At 36.7% G+C, this 22,754-nt stretch overlaps 1 protein-coding gene across 3 annotated transcripts in view; it reads right to left on the bottom strand.

Moving 5' to 3' along the window:
- Positions 1-21,538, bottom strand: part of PLEKHG7 (pleckstrin homology and RhoGEF domain containing G7) — a 31,586-nt gene extending 10,048 nt beyond the window's left edge. For 2 of the 3 annotated variants that reach the window (XM_039358201.1, XM_039358203.1), the window contains exons 1-10: positions 21,357-21,531; positions 17,559-18,242; positions 16,214-16,239; positions 13,879-14,006; positions 9,235-9,275; positions 8,249-8,350; positions 7,845-7,994; positions 5,072-5,167; positions 2,863-2,958; positions 1,847-1,960 (exon numbers count right to left, since the gene is read on the bottom strand). In XM_039358201.1, the coding sequence (XP_039214135.1) occupies positions 1,847-1,960; positions 2,863-2,958; positions 5,072-5,167; positions 7,845-7,994; positions 8,249-8,350; positions 9,235-9,275; positions 13,879-14,006; positions 16,214-16,239; positions 17,559-18,221 (1,416 nt within the window). In that variant the 5' untranslated portion in view covers positions 18,222-18,242; positions 21,357-21,531. Of the gene's footprint in view, positions 1-1,846; positions 1,961-2,862; positions 2,959-5,071; positions 5,168-7,844; positions 7,995-8,248; positions 8,351-9,234; positions 9,276-13,878; positions 14,007-16,213; positions 16,240-17,558; positions 18,243-21,356 lie in introns of all 3 variants that reach the window. The other variant, XM_039358202.1, reaches the window with a different exon arrangement.
- Positions 21,539-22,754: the final 1,216 nt, after the last annotated feature.

The raw sequence follows: 22,754 nt of genomic DNA, 5'->3' as shown, positions 1-22,754 counted from the left end.
TTCTTAAACTTTTCAAAAATAACACCCAATTTTCAAGCATTTACTCTATTCTATTTTAGTAATTCAAATTAAGTGCTCTTTTCATTTGACTGTAAATTTTAGTTCCTTTTGGTTACCTTTAAAATCCAGCCTTCAAAGTCCCATTCTATCATTTTTTAAAAAAAATTCAAACAGATTTTTCCCACAGAAAGGATTCTTATAATTATTTCAGAATCTTACTTCAAATATATCTGGACCCGTAGTCCATTTGTAACTTTCCAAAATCAATATTCTAACTACTCTTTTAAAGTCCTTAAACTTGTATTTAAAACTTCTTTTGCCTATGATTGAAGGAGACTCACCCAGTGCTGTAAAACCTGTTAATGTAAAGGTTCCTAGTAGTAGAAAAGCAATTAACAAGCAATTTTCAAAAACGATTAGAAAAGGAATTATGTGAACCCTGCATCCATAAAGGTGCAGACTGTGATTTGAACAAGATGGATTCCCTTGTCTTCCAGAGCAGAGATCCCTAACCTTTTGGGCACAGACCGGAGAGTGCATGGTTTTGTGTGCTGCCTACATCCCACGGATGGGGCTTTGCTTTTTTATGTGGACTGGTTGCTGGCATGCCATGGCCCGGTACCAGTCCACAGACCAGGGGTTGGAGACCCTGTTCAGAACTCTAAAACTATTAGAGACCCTGAATTTGCAGTCTCCTTGTGAGGAGCAACTGTCTGGAGCATTTGTATGCAATGGCAGGTCCTCCCCTTGTCTGCCGAGCCAGGTTACTGGCTGGCTCTTCATTCCACTCTGGTCACTGGATATGCTTTTAACAGAAGCACCTTCAGTTTGGAAGTCCTCAAAATGAATCTTTTAAAGGCACATTATAATGCAGAAAACATCAAAAATAGAACTATACAAAATAAACTAAAAACTTTTAATTACATTGCAGAAATAGAAAAAATGTTCAACATTTAAAAATGTGGCTTAAAACATAGTTGTGATAAAGCTTTTTTGTGTTAAGTCTGACTTTGGTAAATTTTGTTTTCATGAACACACGTATTTGTTACTTTGGCAGTAATTTCCTTGGTTTCTCACTGCTGCCTTCTATAAATTTTTCTTTTTTTTTCCAGTCTAGCTTGCCTCCTACTATTTTCTGGTCATCTCTCATTCAAATATCAATCAGATATGACCCTGTTTAGCTTCTGAGGTCAGCCAAAGTCAGCTAGCTGTGCCTTCTGGCAGAACATATTGATCAACAACAGAATTCTGCCACTGTAGGAAGGCAACACCTCCCCCTGAGAAAGAAATATTTTGGGAGATATTAAAAAAAAAGCAGAATATAAGAACCCCTCACCCAAAAATTCAACACAGGACATAGCCATCGCCATAGCCCCAAGGAAGCAGGACATGTGATCTCTAGGCCATAATAGGATTAACCCACCACTATTAGAATACCAGAAGGGCACACTGAACCTCAGGTCAAAGTTCATGCCACAGGAACAGGAACAACTCCAAACACAAAAGCCCAAGAAGGTATAAAAACCTACCACTCCTAGCTCCATTTGGTCAGCCACCCCAGAAACATGCTGCTGTCACTGAAGTTTCTGGCAACTAAATAAACAAGAACCTTTTTTTCTAAAGCAGTCTCAATTTTGTTTATTCCTGGCTTGGACTGGACTTTGATGAAGATTTTTCTTTCAACACCACTATTCAGTTAAAAGCAGACTGAATCTCTCCCTTTCCCTCTCCCTCTTTCCTCTCTCCTCTCTTTCCCTTAGTGATTTGTTCTGGACATAGTGAAATCAGTTTAAACACTGTAAAAGAAATCTGTAAAAGAAATCAAAGACAAGATTAATAGCTTTACTTTCAAATAGGTCCCAAAGTCGTCTCTTTTTTTCAGTTTTTCCAAGTAAAAAATAGCAGAAGTATAAGTCAGACAGTATATCTGGTGGCTCTGGCACAGGTTACCTTGGAAATGCTGGAAGATAAACAAAATACCAGGCACTTACTGCTAGAGTACAAAGCATATTGTGCTTTTTTTTTAAAAAAAAAAAGCCTTGAAATTTTTACCTAGCCATGATGCTGAACTTTGTATGCATTAATACTAATTCTTTGATTATGATTGTTACAAAAACAAAAGTACAGTGGGCATAATCCAGCCTTATTGCAACGCTTAAAATAGTAAGTTTAGGAAGTTCCATTGATTTTAGTGAAATTTACTGTATTTCTCAGGAAATAGGCACAGGATCATAGAAACTATTGGTTTTCTTTAGCTTACAAAAGGAAACTGTTACTAAAATCTCATTTTATCAGACCTTTATGCAAAGGAGATTGCATATGAAAGACCAAATTTCTGCTGTGATTTGTATATTTTGGATAATCAGAGATTTACTCAACTGGCATGATTTGCATGATGTACATCATAACTTAATCACACAAATCATATAAAATTGCCATGCTCTACTCTCCCATTCAATTGACTGTTCTCAATAACAGAGACATTTCTCCCAATTAATCTGTTAAAGCAAGATTTCACTGCTGTGGTGGTCTTGTATACAGTTATCCAAACATATCTATCCAAATACCAGATTTCCATTTTCCTCATCATAGCCACAATAACCAAAGACTTGGAGCCTGCAGAATTATGAGCACCAAAATATGCTAGATATTCAGAAGTCAACAAACTGGGAAAAACAAATTATCATAACTAGAGGAAAGGAAGCCATTTTGAATGCTTGTGGCTGGAATACCTTTTATGTGGCATCGTGGTGATTTGAGATTAAAATAAAAGAATTGTGGGTTTCTTTAGGAGAACTAAAACTTCTGCTTTCCAGCATTTCTTACCAAGTTCATAACTGAATGTGTTCAGTAACTTATTACCTTTGTGAGTACACTGATGAAATCAAGGGAGGGGGTTCGCCTGAGAAGATGATCCTCAATGGTGCTAAATAAACTGGTTACAAAATTTAGAGTCACCTAAGCAAAGAATAAATTTATTATTTTAAAATAATTTTGGATTAAATACTAGTCTTTAAGATATACAAATATGAGGATTTGTAAGGTTTATCAGTGAGGGGGGCGGCATATAAATTTAAAAAATAAAATAAATAAAATGAACCACATTCTTTTCCATTGAAGCTACTGATGCCTGTAGGCTATAAGTGGACAGCTTCTGCAAAAAAAAAGTGGATTGGATTAAAAACTGAAGAGGGGTCTCTTTGTGCAGCAGGGAAAGACCATACCATCTGCTACAATTGGGGATTGAAAATGGTTTAGAATGTCACTGTGTAATTGGCAGGAAGCACCACAACCACATAGACAAAAGGCTATTTTTCCTGCTAGTCTTCCTAAGAAACCTATATGCGAGTCAAGAAGCAACAGTGAGAACTGAACACGGAACCACTGATTGGTTCAAAATCGGAAAAGGAGTCCGGCAAGGCTGTATACTGTCGCCCTGCCTATTTCACTTATATGCAGAGCACATCATGAGAAAGGCAGGGCTAGATGAAACAAAAGTTGAAATTAAGATTGCCGGGAGAAATATCAACAACCTAAGATATGCAGATGATACCACTCTAATGGCAGAAAGTGAAGAGGAACTAAAGAGCCTCTTGATGCGGGTGAAGAAGGAGAGTGCAAAAGTTGGCTTGAAACTCAACATTAAGAAAACCAAAATCATGGCATCCGGCCCTCTCAATTCCTGGCAAATAGATGGGGAAGAAATGGAGGTAGTGACAGATTTTATTTTTCTGGGCTCCAAGATCACCTCAGATGGGGACTGCAGCCAAGAAATTAAAAGACGCTTGCTCCTGGGGAGGAAAGCTATGGCAAATCTAGACAGCATACTAAAAAGCAGAGACATCACCCTGCCAACAAAAGTGCGTATAGTCCAGGCCATGGTTTTCCCAGTTGCAATGTATGGCTGTGAAAGTTGGACCATAAGAAAGGCTGAGCACCAAGGAATTGAGGCCTTTGCACTATGGTGCTGGAGAAGACTCCCGCGAGTCCCTTGGACTGCAAGGCGTTCAAACCGGTCAGTCCTGGAAGAGATCAACCCCAACTGCTCTTTAGAAGGCCAGATCCTGAAGTTGAAACTCAAACACTTTGGCCACCTAATGAGAAGGAAGGACTCACTGGAGAAGGGCCTAATGCTGGGAAAGATTGAGGGCAATAGAAGAAGAGGACGACAGAGAATGAGGTGGCTGGATGGAGTCACTGAAGCAGTAGGTGTGAACTTAAATGGACTCTAGAAGATGGTAGAGGACAGGAAGACCTGGAGAAACATTGTCCATGGGGTTGCGATGGATCGGACATGACTTCGCAATTAACAACAACAACAATTCCACTTCAATGCTCAATTCTCAAGCCTAGTTTTTTCACTGCAACAGAATTTGTCCTGGTTTTTTGGTGCAAGTGACTGCAATCGTTTCCCCAGATCATTCCTCAGGCAGCCAAATTAAGCTTGGCAAAAACTTTTCATTGTTTTCAATGGAACATTTTCTTAAATCTTATTACTGAGGATGAGCAATTTTAGATGGGCCCTGGATGGGGGATACTGCTCTGTTAAACGTGTATAACACAGTCCATGAACATTCCTTCGAAATTAAATTAAACTATATTTCTGGATCTTATGTGTCATTCAAAGACAGGGAGCCAAAGACATTCTTTTACAATGGTGGTGTTAAGATCACAGGATCTTTTTCTTGTTCCAGCTTAAAATAAGGACACATCTATGAAATATTAATAGATACTAAAATGAGTTTTGGATGATTATTAAAAAAAGTATGTCAGATTTGGTGAGCACACAGTTTTTAACCACTCAGACCTGGAGTCTAAATTCTGTTCAATGTAGGATTATGTAACATACTTTATAATTAAATCATAACTTTGGGATAGATGCTTTGGAAAACTTAATATCTTGTATTTTCTATTTCAATTTTCCAGAGATTTACATTGTAAAAAATAAGGAGTATTTGGGTTTTGCTACTAGTACTATTTTATTTTAATTATTACAATCAAATTAATTTGATGGCATGAATAATTCTGGTATGTCCACATTTTTGTTATCACTAAAATTCCTTGTTGTCACCTGATTTAATTCTTCCAGGTTTGCAAACAGTAGGCCAGGATCCACATCTGGTAGGAGCTCTTTGCTCTGCAGGTACTTTAATGTATCCATAAAAATCTTTGAAAAACAAAGAAAGAGTGACCAATTTTTTGATAATAATTTATTTTCCAAATCCTTGAATCTTACTATTGCTACTAGTTCTTCTTTTGAGGAAGCTAATCCATTATAATTCTAAAACAGAGCTCAGATTTCACTGAAAGACTACTTTGTTTTTAAACTAGAATTTCAGAATTATAGTTATGAAATTATAATTATAATTGTTATAAACAAACCTATTTATTAACAAGGGAAAACAGAGAGATTTAGACTAAAAGAATTTTAAAGTCAAGAATTAGTTATGGCTATTAGAATTGAAATAAATGTATTCCTGTCATAAGACAGTATTATAATTTAAGACAGTGGGATCATTTTTGCCATTATTAAAGGACTGGGAATATGTTATTCCTGCCAAATCTATTTCAGATCACAGGGGAACTATTATTAAATTACAAACTGTGCTCTGACTGCCCCAAATAACCCAAAAATTCTAAGAATAGCATTACATTTCAAGGACCTGTAATATATATTTGTATATTAGAGAATGCATCTCAATTCCCTTCAATTTCCCCCAAACCCCCTGTAATAACATAACACAGATGTGCTCATAATTGCTTGGAAATCTTGCATACTGCATTGCTGCCAAGTTGAAATGACAATTATTTCACAATTCAGTTAAAGGATAAAACCCTCCAAATGGCTTAATTTGAAGTAGGCGTGTATAAAATTGAGCCATATGTTTTCCTTGTGTTCTTTGTTTTATGCTGTTTTATTAAAACATTTTCTTTGAAATACCAAGTATTGATATAATGAAACTATCTTCATTGCTTTTGATTATTACATATAGTAAGTCATGATGGTGGTTATCTACCACACATCTTTATAAGAAATGCCATGGGAACCAAGCCTTGAATACAAAGTATTGGATCAGAGACTGTTAGAAAGTGGAAATGCCATTCCATTAGTTCAAACGCCACTCAGCTAATAACAAACCATTCCAATACTGTGCCAAGGAAATTATCTGAATATGTCCATAAAGTTATCAGGAAATGAGTTTGATTGGAGGAAGATTTCCCTTTGGAAAGATTCATTATTAGAACATCTTCCTCTTACATTTGAGGAAGCTATTTCCAGTAAGTATAGTTCTCCATTTAAGTAAATGCAAGTAGTCTTTTCTTCACAAATGTATTTGTATAACTGGGTTTCAGTTCTCATGTAGTAAGGATAAATGGAAAAGTGAAAAACAAAAGTAGTGAAGAGTTGAAGAAATCAGGAAGTGTCATGAAAAGTAGCCTCTATTTTATGAATGGCCTTGTTTGTACATAATACTGAATGAAGATTTTTTGGAATCATAAATTGTTGAACAACAACTTATGGTTTAACTTTGAGCTATACAGAATGGACTTGCATATGACTTGCATAATCCAAAAATAAGCTAATCACATTATTGATGGTTTATATGTATCTGATTGATAACTGAGTTTCTCTGTTCCTAAAATAGCATTACACTAACCTTCCTCAATCCACTATGCTAAATTATATTTTCCACTTATCTAACACATATTTTTCATAAGCCAGTGTCAGAAATTCCATCCTGGTCTACAGCAGGTTGGCAATGAAATTGGGCTCATGTTCACCTGGACTAGGGTCATTGCAAGTCTGCTTGGTCATTCTCCTGCTTCTCACTTTTTTATCCATGCATGGAAAGCAACCCTTGCCAGCCAGGACCAGTGTGGACCAATCTGCCAATGTTTTTCTTTCATGGGTTGTTCATTTCTTACTAGTTTCTATGATTCTCCTTATTTTCCCAAATGTTTGCACTTCTTTCCCCACATTAGCTCCTTTAACCCCAATAGAGGTTATTTGTCCTCTCCCCCACTCTTATGTTCTTATATTATGATAATCAGAGCAACAAGAAACAGTATTTTTTTTACTCCTGTTTCTTCTGTAGTGCCATGGAAACTGTTTAGCAAGAAAGCACTGAGTTCAGCTTCATAGAAACCAAATATCTATGTCTCTCCATTGCAACTTAAAACTTTTTGTTTTTGGTTTTTAAGGACGGATAGCTTTACAGAACTGTGCAGCTTGAATGGAGCATAAGCTTCTGGGGTTAAGATGAATCGTTGACTTAATGTATTATTAACTTTAATGTCAAGATTATTTTAAAAAGAGTGGCTATCCATCAGCAGAGAACACACAAGCCTAGCAATCCAGGATGAAATGGCTGCAAGGGAACCAACCAGTAGTGGGAGAGTGGGGGCATGCAAGGAATGACATCTTATTGAACATGGACTGCTATCGTACTAGAATGGACCACTGGACTACATCTCTACTGAAGTGCTTTAGATAGGTCCCATCACAAAACCAGAGTTGTGAGTTGACGCTGGAAAACACAGGTAGGGGATGTGTGTAATGAGAAGAGGACATTGTCATCCATTTCTGCACTCAGATAGCGGAGAACAGCCCTTAGTGCTGATGGGCCAAGCAGAAAGTCTGGATCTGCTCTTAGATTAGATATATCCTTTCCCAATTCATTTCATTCCAGTTGAGATTGATTTGTATAAACTGCCAGAGTCTTGTTGAGCAATCCTTGCTGTGGCTGACATCTCAGCTCAGTGGAGCAAATGGTTACATAAGACCACAATCAGGTGAATGGGTAAGAGGCAAGCAGTAAAATAGCTGAAAAACTTAAGCATACCATTTTGAGAACCAACAGATGATCAAGAAAGTAGTTGCATTCTGTTGTGAATAGCTCCCACACAGCTTCTTTCTTCTTTGTGTCTAACTGATCACTAGTGGCTTTTGACTCCAGTTGATACATCTTCAACATTTCATGCCATGTTTTATCCTGTAATTGTGAATATGGATATACAGTATGCTTCTTTATACATATTCATTCTCAAAGGGATCTTTGCTATTTTAACCCCAGAATGATTGGTAATGGTCATATGTTGAACTTTTATTATAGGATTAAAACTCACATAAAATAGTATTAATAATAGGATTTTATATATTGCACTGAGGAAAATAATCAGTTAAGAGAAATTGAAGTACAAAGTTAAAACAAATGTAGCTAAAATTATATGATAAGAAATATTATACCTTTACATTGTATAATTTGTAGTCACCACACTCGGACATTTTAATGGTTAGAGTTGAGAGACAATATTCCAGCTCAGCCGTTTGTTTTTGTTTGTCTTTATTCTATTTAAAGATAAAATTCACATGTTAATTTGAAAAAGCTAAAACCATATATTTAAACTGGAGGGAAGAGGGAAGGTTACAAATCATTTTTCAATACCCCCCCTTAGAAAAATAAGATCAAACTTCAAGAATATGGTATATAGACCAAAAAATAAAGTAGATTGATCTACTAGATTAGTCAATATTGGCAAAGGAAAATAAATAGGAGAATATTTTGCATGTTTTATTATAAATGAATATTTTCAGAATGTATTGAATGCAGATGAATTAAATGACAGTTTATTCATCCTCCTTAAATTATGAGGATATCCCTTTCTCTCTTCCACTTAAGGCTTGCGTTAGCATGGTTTTTATTTTTATATAGCTTACAGAAATACGGTATGAGTTGAATATCAGTGCAAAATACAGGCTGCTATGATGATAAACAGCTACCCTTCCTTGCTATTTTATAATATGTTATAAATATTATGGTGACTAACTCTTGATCTGAATCTAGAATGCAAGCCCTATTGATGAACACTAGGTGTGTGCCTCCCTCCCTTCTTTCCACCTCTCTCACTTACTACACCCACCCATCTACCCCCCCCCACTCCAACATCAACCACCTCCATCACCAAGTGACCAAACATGCCTGCCAAATTAATATAATTTCACACAAGAGCACACATCCCACTTAATCCAGGGTCTAGGGAAAACATCAGGTCTTCAAGGCCCATTAAAAAGTCAGTGGGGTCAGGAAAACATGAACTTCTCAGGGAATAGTATTCCAGAGGGCAGATATTGTGGCAGAGAAGTCATAACCTCAGAATTTCATCAGGTTTTCAGTGTATAAAGTATCAAATGACAGTGAAAGGGAAAATCTGCAAATTTTGCGAACTACTCACAATTCCTTTTTTAGCAAATGGCCACCATGTCCTTTTGGATTCTATTGCATGGGAAAAAAAGAAGAGCATTGCTAAAGAAACAAAAATATATATTGTAGAAAATATGATTGTGTGATCCTATTTACACAACAGAGTTAACTCAGATGATCCAGGGCCTGGAGAAAAGACCAGGTCTTCAAGGCCAATTTAAAGGACAGCAGAGTCAGAGAAATTTGAACCTCTGGGGAGGACACTATTCTAGAGAGCTAACCCACTCAAATTAACTTATAAGGTCCTGGCAGCACACAATAATGGATGTGCAGTTAACAAGTAGGCTGGCTTGGTCGCTCAACAGCAAGACACTGGTGAAGCGGGTACAGCAATGCCTGCATTTTCTGCATCGCATGAGAAAAGCACATCTTCCTTCCCCTGTCCTTACCACTTTCTACAGAGGGACGATTGAGAGCATCCTGTCATACAGCATCACAGTCTGGTTTGGAAGCATCACTGCTTCAGACAGGAAGGCGGTGCAGAGAGTGGTGAGGATGGCTGAAAAGATTATTGGCAATTCCCTCCCTTCCATCCAGGACATAGCATATAAGCATTGCTTCACCAGGGTCCACAAGATTGTCTGGGACACTACACATCCTCTTCATGACTTATTTTCTTTGTTACCTTCTGGGAGGAGGCTTCGTGGTATCCAAACCAAACATCCAGATTTAGTCACAGTTTTGTCCCATACAGTATTAACCTTGTGAACTCTAAAGCTTCCTCCTTCTGTTATGTATTCAAGATGGACAGTGATGAATATTTATATGTCACATATGTAAGGGGGTAGGTCTATACATATGTTGTATATAGTATATTTAAATGTGTGTTATGTATGTGTACACTTTGAGAGCAAGCAACTAAATTTCATTTTTAATTGTGCCATTAGGCTCACAGTAAAAAATGACAATAAAGGTTATCTATCTATCTATCTATCTATCTATCTATCTATCTATCTATCTATCTATCTATCTATCTATCTATCATTTATCTAATGCTAACTTGGTCAAAAGTTGCCATTTTGAAAATACTGAGTAATTTCCCCCAGCTCCATTTCTCCGGGAATCATGTCTGGTATCCTAAGAGATGTTACACCAGGGAAATCCTGGTAGAGGGATCTTGTATCACCAGGCTCTTCTCCACTAATCAGCCAACCAACAGTGCTCAGGAAAAGTCAGGAAAAGAAGGAAAAAGATTAGGAAAAGGAAATAAAACTGGCAACAGTGTTTGTTGAGGGAGAAAGATCGCTTCCTAGGCACTCACATGCGAAGTGCTGCAGGACAGTACTCTCTATTCTCCCCTTTTCAACATCTAATTGAAATTGCTGGGTAAGGTCATTCATCAGTTTGTGGTTTGGCATCATCAATATATCTTTCAATTCTAGCCCAGCCCAGAGAGATTGTCAAATTCTGTCTCAATGCCTTGACAGGTTTGGATCAAGAGAAACCGTTTCTGACTCAATTCTATCATGACCAAATGGCTGTGGTTATTTAGACCAGGGCTTTTCAACCTTTTCACCCATTGTACCACTTTTAGGATATGGCAACATCCGAGTACCAGTCGCCTAGCAAGGTGTCAAAAACTTGATGACCCCCCCAAAAAGGAAGAAAGTGATAAAGTACAGGTAGTCCTTGACATACAACAGTTCGCTTAGTGACTGTTCAAAGTTATAATGGCACTGAAAAAGTGCTCCCCAAGCCACAGCCGAGCAAGACACCTGCCCACCCACCTGGTGGCGCTCTTTCTCCTGCCTGAGGTTTTCATTGTTGTGAGCATTTCTGTTGAGAATTGGCAGCGGGGGTGGGGTGGGGGGGTGTTTGGTTTTTATTCCCCCCGTCTGCTGGGTGGTTACAGCAGGTTTTGGTCACTTTACATGACCCTGGATCACTGTGACCATCATAAATATGAATCAGTTGCCAAGCATCGGAATGTAAATCACAAGACCCTGGAGATGCTGCAACGTTCCAGTTGATAAGCGTGTCTTCTGGGCTCAGCAGAAGTGCTGCTTTCCAGCTGATTGGTGCTTCTTCAGGGCTCAGCAGAAGCACCAGGATCAGCGCCAAGCTCCAGCTGGAGCCTGGCGCTGATCCTGGCGTTTCCACTGAGCCCTAACAGCCCCAAAGAAGCGCTGATCAGCTGGAAAGCAGCACTGATTCTGGTGCTTCCGCTGACCCGACAGCCCTGCAGCTCCAGCCATCTCTTGCTCAGGCTTGTGCAGTGCTGCCACCGGTTCAGCTCATTCCCCTCCCCCACTACCAATTTTCCAAAATGGTCGCGTACCACCTGCCAGGTGCCAATGTACCACTGGTTGAAAAGCCCTGGTTTAGACCATCCAGTTCTGGGGATGTTCCAACTTTAACATTCGATGAGATGGCACTTTTTCATTCAAGGGTGGTGTGTAATTTGGAGATGTTCCTGGACTCATAGTTCCATCTTGATGAGCAGATAAGAACTGTGGTCAGGAAAGCCTTTGCACAGCTTCATCTGGTGTGCAAGTTTTGCCTGCCGGCAATATGTGGCTGCTCTTGAAGATCATATGGAAGCTTCATTTGGTCCAGAATGCAGCAACATGAGCACTGATGGGCCTGCTGCAGTATAGCCATGTAACACCTCTGCTTTGCAAGCTGCACTGGTTGCCTATTTGCTTCTGGTGCAATTCAAGATACTGGCTATTACAGTACCTACAAAGACTTTCATTGCATAAGGCCCAATTAATTGAAGGACTGGCTGTCTTAGAGCAGGGCTTTTCAACCTTTTTACTGATTGTACCACTTTTAGGATATGGCAATATTCGAGTACCACCTAGCAAGGTGTCAAAAACTTGATGACCAAAAAAAAAAAAAAAACTGTTCAAAGTTGCAATTGCACTGAAATGACTTATGGCCATTTTTCATACTTATGACCATTGCAGCATGCCCAGGTTCATGTGATTTATATTTGGATGCTTGACAACTGATTCATATTTATAACAGCTAACAACAGCAGAGCAATAGAAGCTAACATGAGACATCAGCCATCAGCCAAATAAAAATTGCCAAACACTCCTTAAGAACACAAAGCCCTCATTGCACAAATCCCAGAACTTCAAAGTCACAAAAGCACATAAGAATCCTTCTACTCTCCATCTCCTTCCCTCCTCCGTGCCTCACCTCTAGCCATTGCTGCCTTTTTTCATTCCTCTTGGAGGGCGATCCCTCCCCCGCTGCATTTCTTGCCTGTTTGCTGCTGCCAGCACAGATGGCTGTCACAGCAGTTATAGATCGATTCATGGCCAGCCTGCTTGATCTCCTCTCCCCCCACCCTCCCCCTCCTTCTTCCCCTTTGGTGCAGCTGATTCTGCCTCCTCCCAAAGCTGCTGCTTTTTTTCTCTCTGCCTCTCCTGTCCAAACTGCCTCCTTTTATAGGCTCTCCTGTCTCCACCCCCCTCCTTTCTCATGGGGGAGGGTGAGCCAGAAGTGAGCCTGGGGCCTTTGCAGCTCTAGAGGACTCTCTCACAGCAAGTCCTTGCCTGTGCTGGCTCTTTCCCTCCCCCACTACACTTGGCTAGGCAGGGCTGCGTACCCCCTGCCACTCATTAATGTACCACAAGTGGTACGCGTACCACCGGTTGAAAAGCCTGTTTTAGAGTATTTGCCCAGTCAATCCGATCTGGCAGGTTGGTGTGCTCTGAGTTCCTTCAATTAGGCAATGCCATCTAATAGTACCCAGAAGCACCTTTCTCTGTTGCAGAGCTTGCCCTCTGGAATGAATTCTCCCGAGATCCCACCCTGCTGGTGTTTCAAAGGGGCTTGAAAGCCTGGCTCTTCATCCAGGCCTTTAGTAAGGATGAATGAAATTTCCTTTTAACTTGGATTGTTTTCTTTTGTTTCCACATGGTTTGTTATTATGCCACCTCTACTCTTCTTTTCTTTCGTGTTGATTTTATTGTCCCTATTTTTCATGTTTAAAATCATTTGCAATTGTCTTACTTTTCACTGAGTGATAGTATTCACATAATGAATCTAACTGCAAAGAGCACTTTAATAAAACAAACTAGGGATTGTTTTTACCTTCTTAACTACATAGCTGACTGGATTTAAGTTTTCCAGGGGTAACCTAACTCCATTCATACTTCAGTTTGTTGCAAGAACTAAGCTTGATTTGTCTAATGCAGGGGTGTCAAACTGCTGTCCATGGGCCAGTTTCATCATACCGAAGCTGTGCCCACCCCATTACCGGCAATGGAAAAAGAGTTGCGACACATCACGTAACGTGGCGAGTTTGACACCTGTGGTCTAATGTATTAAACTATTTTTTTTTTTGTGTGATTCAGGATCTTTTTGGAAACAAAGCCAGTGTCCTAGCACGCTGAACAAACCAGGTCTTCTGATTGAACTATTATGTTGGGGTTTTTTTGGAAGGGTTGTCTGGGCATAATATTTATATATGAACATGAAATCATGGTTTGTTATCCACATTTAGAGTTTATTATGTTCTTTCCCACCAAGATCTGGGGCACAGAGCATTTTGATTGGGACTGGTTTTCATAGCCAATGGTACAATGCTACATTTAACAGTATAAAAACCACAGAAGTTATTTTTAGTTAAAAACTCAATTCACAGTTTTTCCTCCCTGACCTGAGTTTTGCAGTGATGTTGATTGGTATAGGAATTGTGCTGCACTGTCTGATATCAACAAGTCTCCAGGGAACATCTCAAATCCAGGCAAACTCACCACCACTGAGCTATGCCTGCGGACAGCTGACCTGAATAGTTTACAAGGAAAACAAAAACAGGGTGGTTAATTAATTCCAAGAAAGTTGTTATTAAAGAAGGGAGAAAATGCACCCCTCAACTTCATTTTTACCCAAGAGTCCCAACATTCATAGTTTGAAGCAAACAAGCAACCTTGTACAATAATATATAGTCATTTACCCAATCAACATTGTGGGGTGGCTGACCTAGAGGAACCTTTGCAGAGAAAATAACGTTGGTCAAACAATTTAGCTTTGCTATCATATAGCAGTCATGTCATCTCAGTCCTAATGCATCTAGATTCATTGTAAGGCTGACTTGCATGGATTTTCATCTCATAATTTACCAACACAAATATAATCTTTTTTTACTGAGTAAATACAAGTACCATTAATACAGATATATAATGCATGCATTTTGCATGTTTAAATAGCAGCTTCTCGGTAACAGTTTTGTTCCTACTGTTGTGGAGTCTCCTTGCAAGCTAAGAAACAATTGCTTATGACAATGAACCATGTCAGTGTGGTTTTCTATTTTCTGATTGTCTTGTGATATATATGAAAGAGCCTGAAAGAGCCATATGGCTAATTAATGAATCAGCTTGGATGCAGTGCTGACAGATTTATTCAATACTCAAATGCAAACATTTACTTACATGTATCCTACTCCTTTTAGATTTTGTGCTGTTTCTGAAAATTTGAACTTTATTTTACTATTGCAAGAATAAGGGTATGAATAATGACCGAAGGAACTATTTAATAAAAATAATTTTAGAACTCAATAAATTGTCTTATTGTCAATACTGTTCATAAAAACAAAAATGCATTGTATTTCACTTTAGCTATATGGAGCTATTACAATCTCTGTTATATAATGGTATTTTAAAATTTCAAACAGGTTATGATAAACTCAAAATAGGGAGTCTGCATAACATGTTTTATTATAGTTTTTCCTTCTAGGTTTTACCAGAAATCATTGAGTCAATCAAAGAGTTTGATAAATCTAGTGCAACAAGATTAGTATAGTCACTATAGTTTGCATATAATTAATTTCTCACAAAATCTGAAAAAGTTATCGTGTCATTTGATTCCAGAGAGCATGATTCTGCCTAACTCTGTTCTGCAAGATCAGGCCAAAGAATTAATCACCCAAATCAGATCAGCCAATGAAAACTTCTTTCCTGCTCAAATTCAAGGTTGGTTTTATTCAAACAAGCCAAGTTATATGCTCTCTTAAGGATGAAAGATCCATCACATATTTAGAATAGAATAGAACAATCACAAGTGAAAAAGAAAACCTGAACAGTTTGCTACCATATGCAATCTGCTCCTTGTGACAACAACTTCATCCTTCCTAATAAGATGATCCTGGTTGTAATGTTTTTATACAAAAAAAATTATAAAATTGAACAATATTATCTACAGATAATAAAAGAGGCAGGGGAGAAGGGATTATGGTGTTCTGAAAGCAAGGAATAGATTCTACCAATATAAGTAGAATTGGTAATTTTATTTTTCAAGACAGTTATACTTGCAAACATCAAATAATTGAAGAATTGTTGATCTATTTTGAAAAATCTATTTGTTCTTCTATCATTAATAGGTAAAATAAAGGGAATATGGATGATTAATTTTTGATGGCTTAATATTCATTAACATTATTTTACATTTTAGGAATCAATCTATGTTTGATGAATCTGTAGCAACATGGACTTTGTGTAATGTCTTGTGCAGAATCGCTATAATAATCTTCCTCAATATTGACCATCTGTTTAGGGATTAAGGGACCTGAAGTCCAATACATCCAAAAGGCATTAGGTTAGGAAAAGGTAGTCTGAACTGTAGATATATTTTCAATTTGGTAATTGAAGGATTAAAAAAAAACTTGGAGAAAGATATATTACAGTAGTCTTTTTTTGCATTGGGTTGTTTCAACTCTGTTAACAATTTCAAGCAGTTGTGCAGCTACTTCTAACAATACAAAATGAAAAGATAAATATAGCTGGGCATGTCTGAACTAATATGCAAACATGAAATACCTATTGTTAAAAGAGCAAGTTTAAACAACTCAGTGGTGGAACATTTAAAACATGGCCATCTATATTTAAACAGAAATTATTTTGTTAGATGCAGTGAATATGTCACTCTTACTTCTTAACATGAAATAAAATGGGAATATTATGTTGATTTTAAAATAGCAAGATTAAATATATACATACCTACTAGATTTATGTAAATCCAAGGCCTGAGAAAATAAGGCATTGAGTGTTAGTTCTTATAGCTAATGGCTGCATTTCACATGAAAAATGGAATTTCAGAATGGATCAAATTGAATGTGGACCATATTCACCTAAGGCCTACAAATCAGGCCAGGAAGATATTTAGTCCAGCATTCCATAACCAGCTAGTTGGATTCAAGAGGCCCACAAGCACGATGGGTGACCATCTTTTTTATGTTATGTTCAAGCAACAATATACTCCAATTAAGAGTACAATCTATAAGCTGGCATTTGGTTAGCTTAGGGGCACTAGTAAATAGAGTAAATGCTTTTTTGCCAATGTGACAGCATATTCACAACTAGAGAAAATTTTTGTCTATTCTTTTATATATATAGCAAGTGTGGTGGGTGTTAAGCCTACCATCCACAGGGGCATATTTAAGGGCCACAGGTTGCATGATAGAGTACACCAACACTGTGAATAGCATAATAATTTCTCTTCTCATCTTTGATTGAGAAGTAGCAAGGCTGAGGAAACTGATAATGATATTGCAAAACATTTTTTCCATAATCATAGGACTGTTCAGTCTGTTCAGACTATTTCATGATGGAATCAAAACTCCCCTATAATTTTTCTCACACAGATTTAGGCGGCATTGAAACCTTTGGAATTCAGGTCATTTAATAAACCATACTGCATGATAAATGCTTGATTGGATTTGTGTTTCCTGCTCTGAACAATCATGCCAGAAAATGAATATGGCACTCTAAATTCCTAGATTCTTTACAATCCATTTATGCAAACAGTTTTTTATTTAAAAAGTAATTTTGGACAGTTCTAATAGCCCTCTACTGCTTAACATGTGACTGGAGTCTGAATGGTCCTCTGGACTCTACTGCCTATCTCCCAGCATTCCTTGACATTGGCTATGATGGTTGATGATGAAGGTTGAATATTAGCACCAACTTAACTGTTTCAATCATGTAAAATAAATTATTTGATTTTCAGCCGAATGATTCGAGGCTTAGTAATTAATTTAAGCTATGCAAGCTTAATTGGGAAATGACTAGATAAGGATGTCCAAATTGGTGCTCTTCAGAAGTGTATAAAAGTGTTCAGTTATAAAAAAAAACATGCTAACTGGTTGAGATGGAAAACATGTTTCAGCATATTTGTGGGATTTCAGGTTGAGACAGGCTGAAATAGGCTGTCAAACAATACTAAATACCTTTTAAATCTAGGAGTAATAATGATTTATTATATGAGACTCTCAGCTGAACAATTCTAAAGTATGCCAATTTAGAAAAGAAAAAATGATTATTATTATGTTTTTGCATTACTTACCTGGCTATATTGCTGAGAATCCTTTCCTTCATATTCTGGAGAAGAGTTGTTCTCACTACTGTTTTGCACTGTTTGAGTATCACTGAAATCATGTTTATGATCCAGTAGATTCGCTGTGGGGTTAACTGATGTAGAGTGTTGTATTTGGATCAATGTATTTGAGTAAATGCCAGAGGATGATGGGAGAGAACAGTGCTGAGGGTGTGAAGGAAGTTCTGGATGCATAGAAAGAAAAATGTCAACTTGTGGCATCTGTTTGTCTGTTTCTATGTTCTCAGCACTGTCCTGGAGTGGAGATATTTGAGATACTGATGATGTGTTCTTTCTTAGCCTCCTCAAGGTTGGAGAAGTAGAAATCCTACTTGGAGCATGCCTATCAAATAGATATGGGGGATTGTCAGCACTATCGTGCTCCACATTCAGCAGATGCAACTTACCAGTCAAGTCCCGCCTCCTGGTAAGGCTATCAGGGCCCAATTTTATCCCTGTGTTGATTGTGGCTGACATTTCATGGGAAGAGGACATAGTATTTCCCAAGTCACTCTTTTCTAATAAATCCACATTTTCTTTCCAAAGCTCAGTCTCCTTAAATATATGGCACTGTTCATTTATGTTAATTACTTTATCCATGTCCAGAGAAGATCCACTGTCCATATTTTCCATTCTAGATCATGGAGCATAAATCTATAGTCATAGGATAGAAATAAGAGCAATGTTTTCAATTGCATAATCAACATCAATTATTTTAAAACTAGATTTTATCATTTATTTTCAAAATGTTGGATAATGCTTAATAATTTTTCACGAAGAACTCTTTACAAGAGTTGCTATCATATCTTTAATTCTGGATAAGATGAAACATGATTCCTTCTGTGACAAACTGGCTTATAACTGCTGCAAGATATTATATGCACAAAAATGGAAAGGTTCTGAAATATCCACAATGGAGGAAAAACTAATGAAGATGAAAGAATTAGCAAAGAAGGCAAAATTGACTTGTGTGATTAGAGAAAGGACAATAATCACATTTATTAGTGACTGGAAGCCTCTTATGGATTTTTTGCTGATAAAAGAAAAAAAATGAATTTATGATTTATGGGTTTGATGACTAGAAAGTATAAACTATATAAAGAAGGAAATTATGTTGTAACCTTAGAGAGAGAGGGTAAAGTATAAATGTACTTAGCTACTGTTAAGAAAATCAGAAGCAGCTTCTTCATAACTTTTTATTTTCTTTCTTCTCTATTTCTTTATTTACTTTTAAACTTTATATTTTTTTCAAAATTTGTATTGCTTTTATACTCTTAAATTTATTTAATAAAAAATATATGTCAAAAAATAACTTGGGGTTCTTAAGTGAATTTCAGCTGGCAGCTGTAGCAAATACACCCTTGTAAAATTTCATCTGTAGGAATAATTATGGAGTGGTAGACTTTCCCTTCATTCACACATGCCTTGGTTGCCTCTCACTTGGACTATTGCAATGCACTCTACATGGGTTGCACTTGAAATCCTTTCTGAAACTGGAGCTGCTCCAGAATAGTGATTAGATTTCATGAATTCTGATGTAACATCCCTACTTCAAGAGTTGCATTGGGAACCAGTTTGCTTTGAGTACTCATTGCCACTTCTAAAGCTGTTCCAGATTCAATTTTCCCTTTTAAAGACTTAAAAAAAATCAGATGAACTTCATATACTTGTAATTACAGATTGTTTTTATTTATATGTTTGTGTGTTTTTGTTCTTTATTTTGGTGATTGTACATTTTTATGACTATTTGAAAAAGGATAATAAAAACTATGCAAATTTGAGAAAAAATGGTTGAGGTCTTGGATGTTTTCAGGACTACATTCTTCCAATTGTTTCTGCTTGTCCAGATCAGGTAGACATTTTTAATCAAGGTCCTCCTTCCTTGGAACAGCATTCTGTAACTTCCTTTGTAAATCTTTTGGACTCCTACGCAGCTGGAATTAGAAAGGCCATTAAAACTGGCTTTTCCTGAAGACTCTGGGGATACAGAGATGTGGTTAACCATGACTTCTTATAATTTGAAGGTTTTTTGAAATGAATTTATTTTACTAATATCTGTAATGAAAATGTGAGCTGTAGTAGAATGTTAAATAATTAATGTTTATATAATTTTAATTTTATTTTTGAAAATAGAGTATGTAAACCATTTAAAGGTGGCATCAATTGAAGTAGAATATAAATCTAGTAAATATATTGAAAAATTAATATACAATTTGTTATTGTCTACTGTGAAATTACTCTCCAGAAATCAAGGGGATTTTATGGAAATTATTATTATAAGGGTCATTTTCTGAGAAGGGCACCCATGGAAATTGAACAACTAAATAAATCAGACATAAAAAGTTGGGGAAAAAATCACAAATTTTCACATTTCTTGGGGAACCGTTTTTTAAAAAATATTTGTTACTAAAAGTTTTTTCTTAATATAAAAGCAAATATAAATAAAGACAATGAAAAAATAGGGGAAGAGGAAAGGAGGTGAAGGAAAGGAGAAATGTACGTAAAATGAGGAAAAATAAAGAAAAGCAGAAAACAAAAAGCAATGACTTTCAACTTTTTTTGGTAAATATAGTTATAATGTTAATTTTTTATTTATCTAAAATAACTAATACTAGCCACTTCTACAACCATGGCCTACTTAATCGTCAAAACTCAAAATCAAAGTTTTATTTTTTCTCTTTTGAGCTAAAGTGGTTTCCCAGCAGTTTTTTTTTTATTCCTAGTTAAAGCAGTTAATTTTGCCATCTCCACCAATCTTTGAGAGTTCTTGGTAATAAACTACCCCAATGCAATATTTTCCTAAGGTTCTCATTCACAAATATTTCTAAGGAATATTTATAAATATCTATCAGTGAATAGGCAGTTTCTGACCACAGGGCCGTATTAAATACTTCTTGAGGAGAATGGGCTTCCATCAATGATGAAAAGTAGATGGGACAAAGGAACACACAAAGTTGTTCTTTTTAGTTTAATAATTTTTTGGGGGAAATAAGTGGGCTTTTATTTTTATTTATTTTTAACTATGTTAAATATCACTGCACTCAATACTCATTACAATGGTGTGAAATCATGCAATCATTTTTGATCATCATTTTTGTGAAATTTTTCAGTAAGATTCCTGGCACACAAAATAAATTTTGGGATTCCCAGTCCAGTCTTTGATTGCTGGAGTGCTGCTGTAATTTCATATTACTGTATCTATAGTACATAGATTATTCACCCTGCTTGGATTGTTTCAGTTTACTGAATGTAAACCAATAGTTTACAATCCCATAAACAGTAACTTCTATTGCATAAAACCTAGATGGTTCGTTTACCTTCTAAAGATTTCTTGCACTTCCATAAACTTAAGGATTTGGCAAGCTTGTTTGACACAAAACATGTCAGGCTGACCCTTGGACAACATATCATGTGTGTATGTTTTATACAAGCAACAGAGAATACAACCAGTGGTGGGATTCAGCCAATTTGCACCAGTTCGGCAGCACCAGTAGCTAATTTTTTGTTGCCCAGGCCCAGAATGGATTTCTGGAAGCGTCATCCACACAGAGAAACGATTGTTCACATATCTGAATCCCACCACTGAATACAACGTTCATAAAATCACACTGCACATCACCTTAAAATATTTTAATTTCACTGTCTTTCAAAGCCACTTTAAAATTAAACATGAAAAAACATGCACACCTAATTAACATTTTTATAAATAATAGCAGAAGGTAAAATTTCTAGAAAAAATAATTTATGGTCCTTTAGTTCATTACTTACACTTTAAACAGCAGAACAAGCTATTTCAGAGTTGTCTTCTCCTGCAGAAAAAAACACATTACAAGAAATTTTCTTCAAAGACTCCTGAATCCTCCAGTAAATTTCACTACCTGTTAATGTGGATGAGTTTAGTATAGTTATCTGAAATGTAACTGCAGTGTTTTGTTGTTTGGCTTCTCTAGCCTTCTTTCTGAAAGCAACAATAAAAAAACTTGTTTGACCTCTTTGTATGTTTCTAAGGGATTTTTTAAAATCACAACAGTGAAAAGGGAAGTGGTAACAAGCTAGTTTACAGAAGGTAACATGATCTATTTCAACACATTCCTCATAATACAGTATGTGCCCTATAGACATGTTCCTTTAATTGTTTTACTTCTCAGTTTCTTATTTTCCTCATCCATTTTCAGGTATCTGCCTAGAGAATAAATAGATATAAAAAACCCAAGAAACATTGCTAGAGTAGATTTGATAGACAGTGTGTTATTCATTTATGGATAAATATACAATTTAAACAGATTGTTCTGTCTTCTACCATGGTTTTTTTTTTTTTTGCTGTCTTATAGCACTAAAATAGTAATACATCTCTTTTTACTGTCCTTTTGGTCAGATTAAGCCTACCTGATCAGAAGATTTTGATATCACAGCCTTTGGAAACTCAAGACTTTCCTGGGTTCAGGTTGGGAGCAGAAGTGAGGAAGTAGCGAAAGAGAAGGTTTTACCAAAGTAGGTATAGGGTGCAGTCAGTTTGGGGACATTTTAGAGATTCAGGAGCTTTTGATTTCAGAAGATCCATTAATTTTTCAACCCAAAGATTCTTCCCATTCCATCGTTCTGACATTCTGAGGCCAGAAAGAACTTTCTGGATGGGTTGGAAAGAAAGATGGTTTTTGATAATACAAGAATATCTCATAACGTTTTGGTTGTGATAATGTTCTTATTAATTCAGAACACTTAAGATGTTATATTAGGGCCTTTGGGAGCTCTGTTTATTATTTTATTATCATAAAATGCAAGGGTTTGAATATACTTAAAAATCATCTAGTCTAATTTTTGCCCAATAGAAGTATCTATTAATACAGATTTAGTCAGCCAATCTGTCTTTAAAGACCTTCAGCCAAGGAGAATCCAGTTTGTTCCATGTTTAGAATTTTTTCCCCCCTTGATGTCCAACCAAACTATAGCTCCCTGTAATTTAAACAATTTAATTTTCTTGTTCTGTGTTCTGGAGCAACTGTGAAAAATCTATCATTTTTTCTACATGACAGCTTTTTAGATGCTTGGATCCAAGTTACATGTATATCCATAGTCTCAATTCTCTGGGCTAAACATTCTCAATGCCTCCAGTATTATTCATAAGGTTTTTTTCAGGTCTTGATCATCTTCCCTGCTCTTCTCTAG

This window comes from Crotalus tigris, unplaced genomic scaffold, assembly GCF_016545835.1.
Source record: "Crotalus tigris isolate CLP2741 ecotype Arizona unplaced genomic scaffold, ASM1654583v1 scf7180000019004.2909048, whole genome shotgun sequence".
Taxonomy (NCBI): Eukaryota; Metazoa; Chordata; class Lepidosauria; order Squamata; family Viperidae; genus Crotalus; species Crotalus tigris.
Note: the sequence above shows the minus strand (reverse complement) of the source record. Positions and strands in the feature narration are given on the sequence as shown.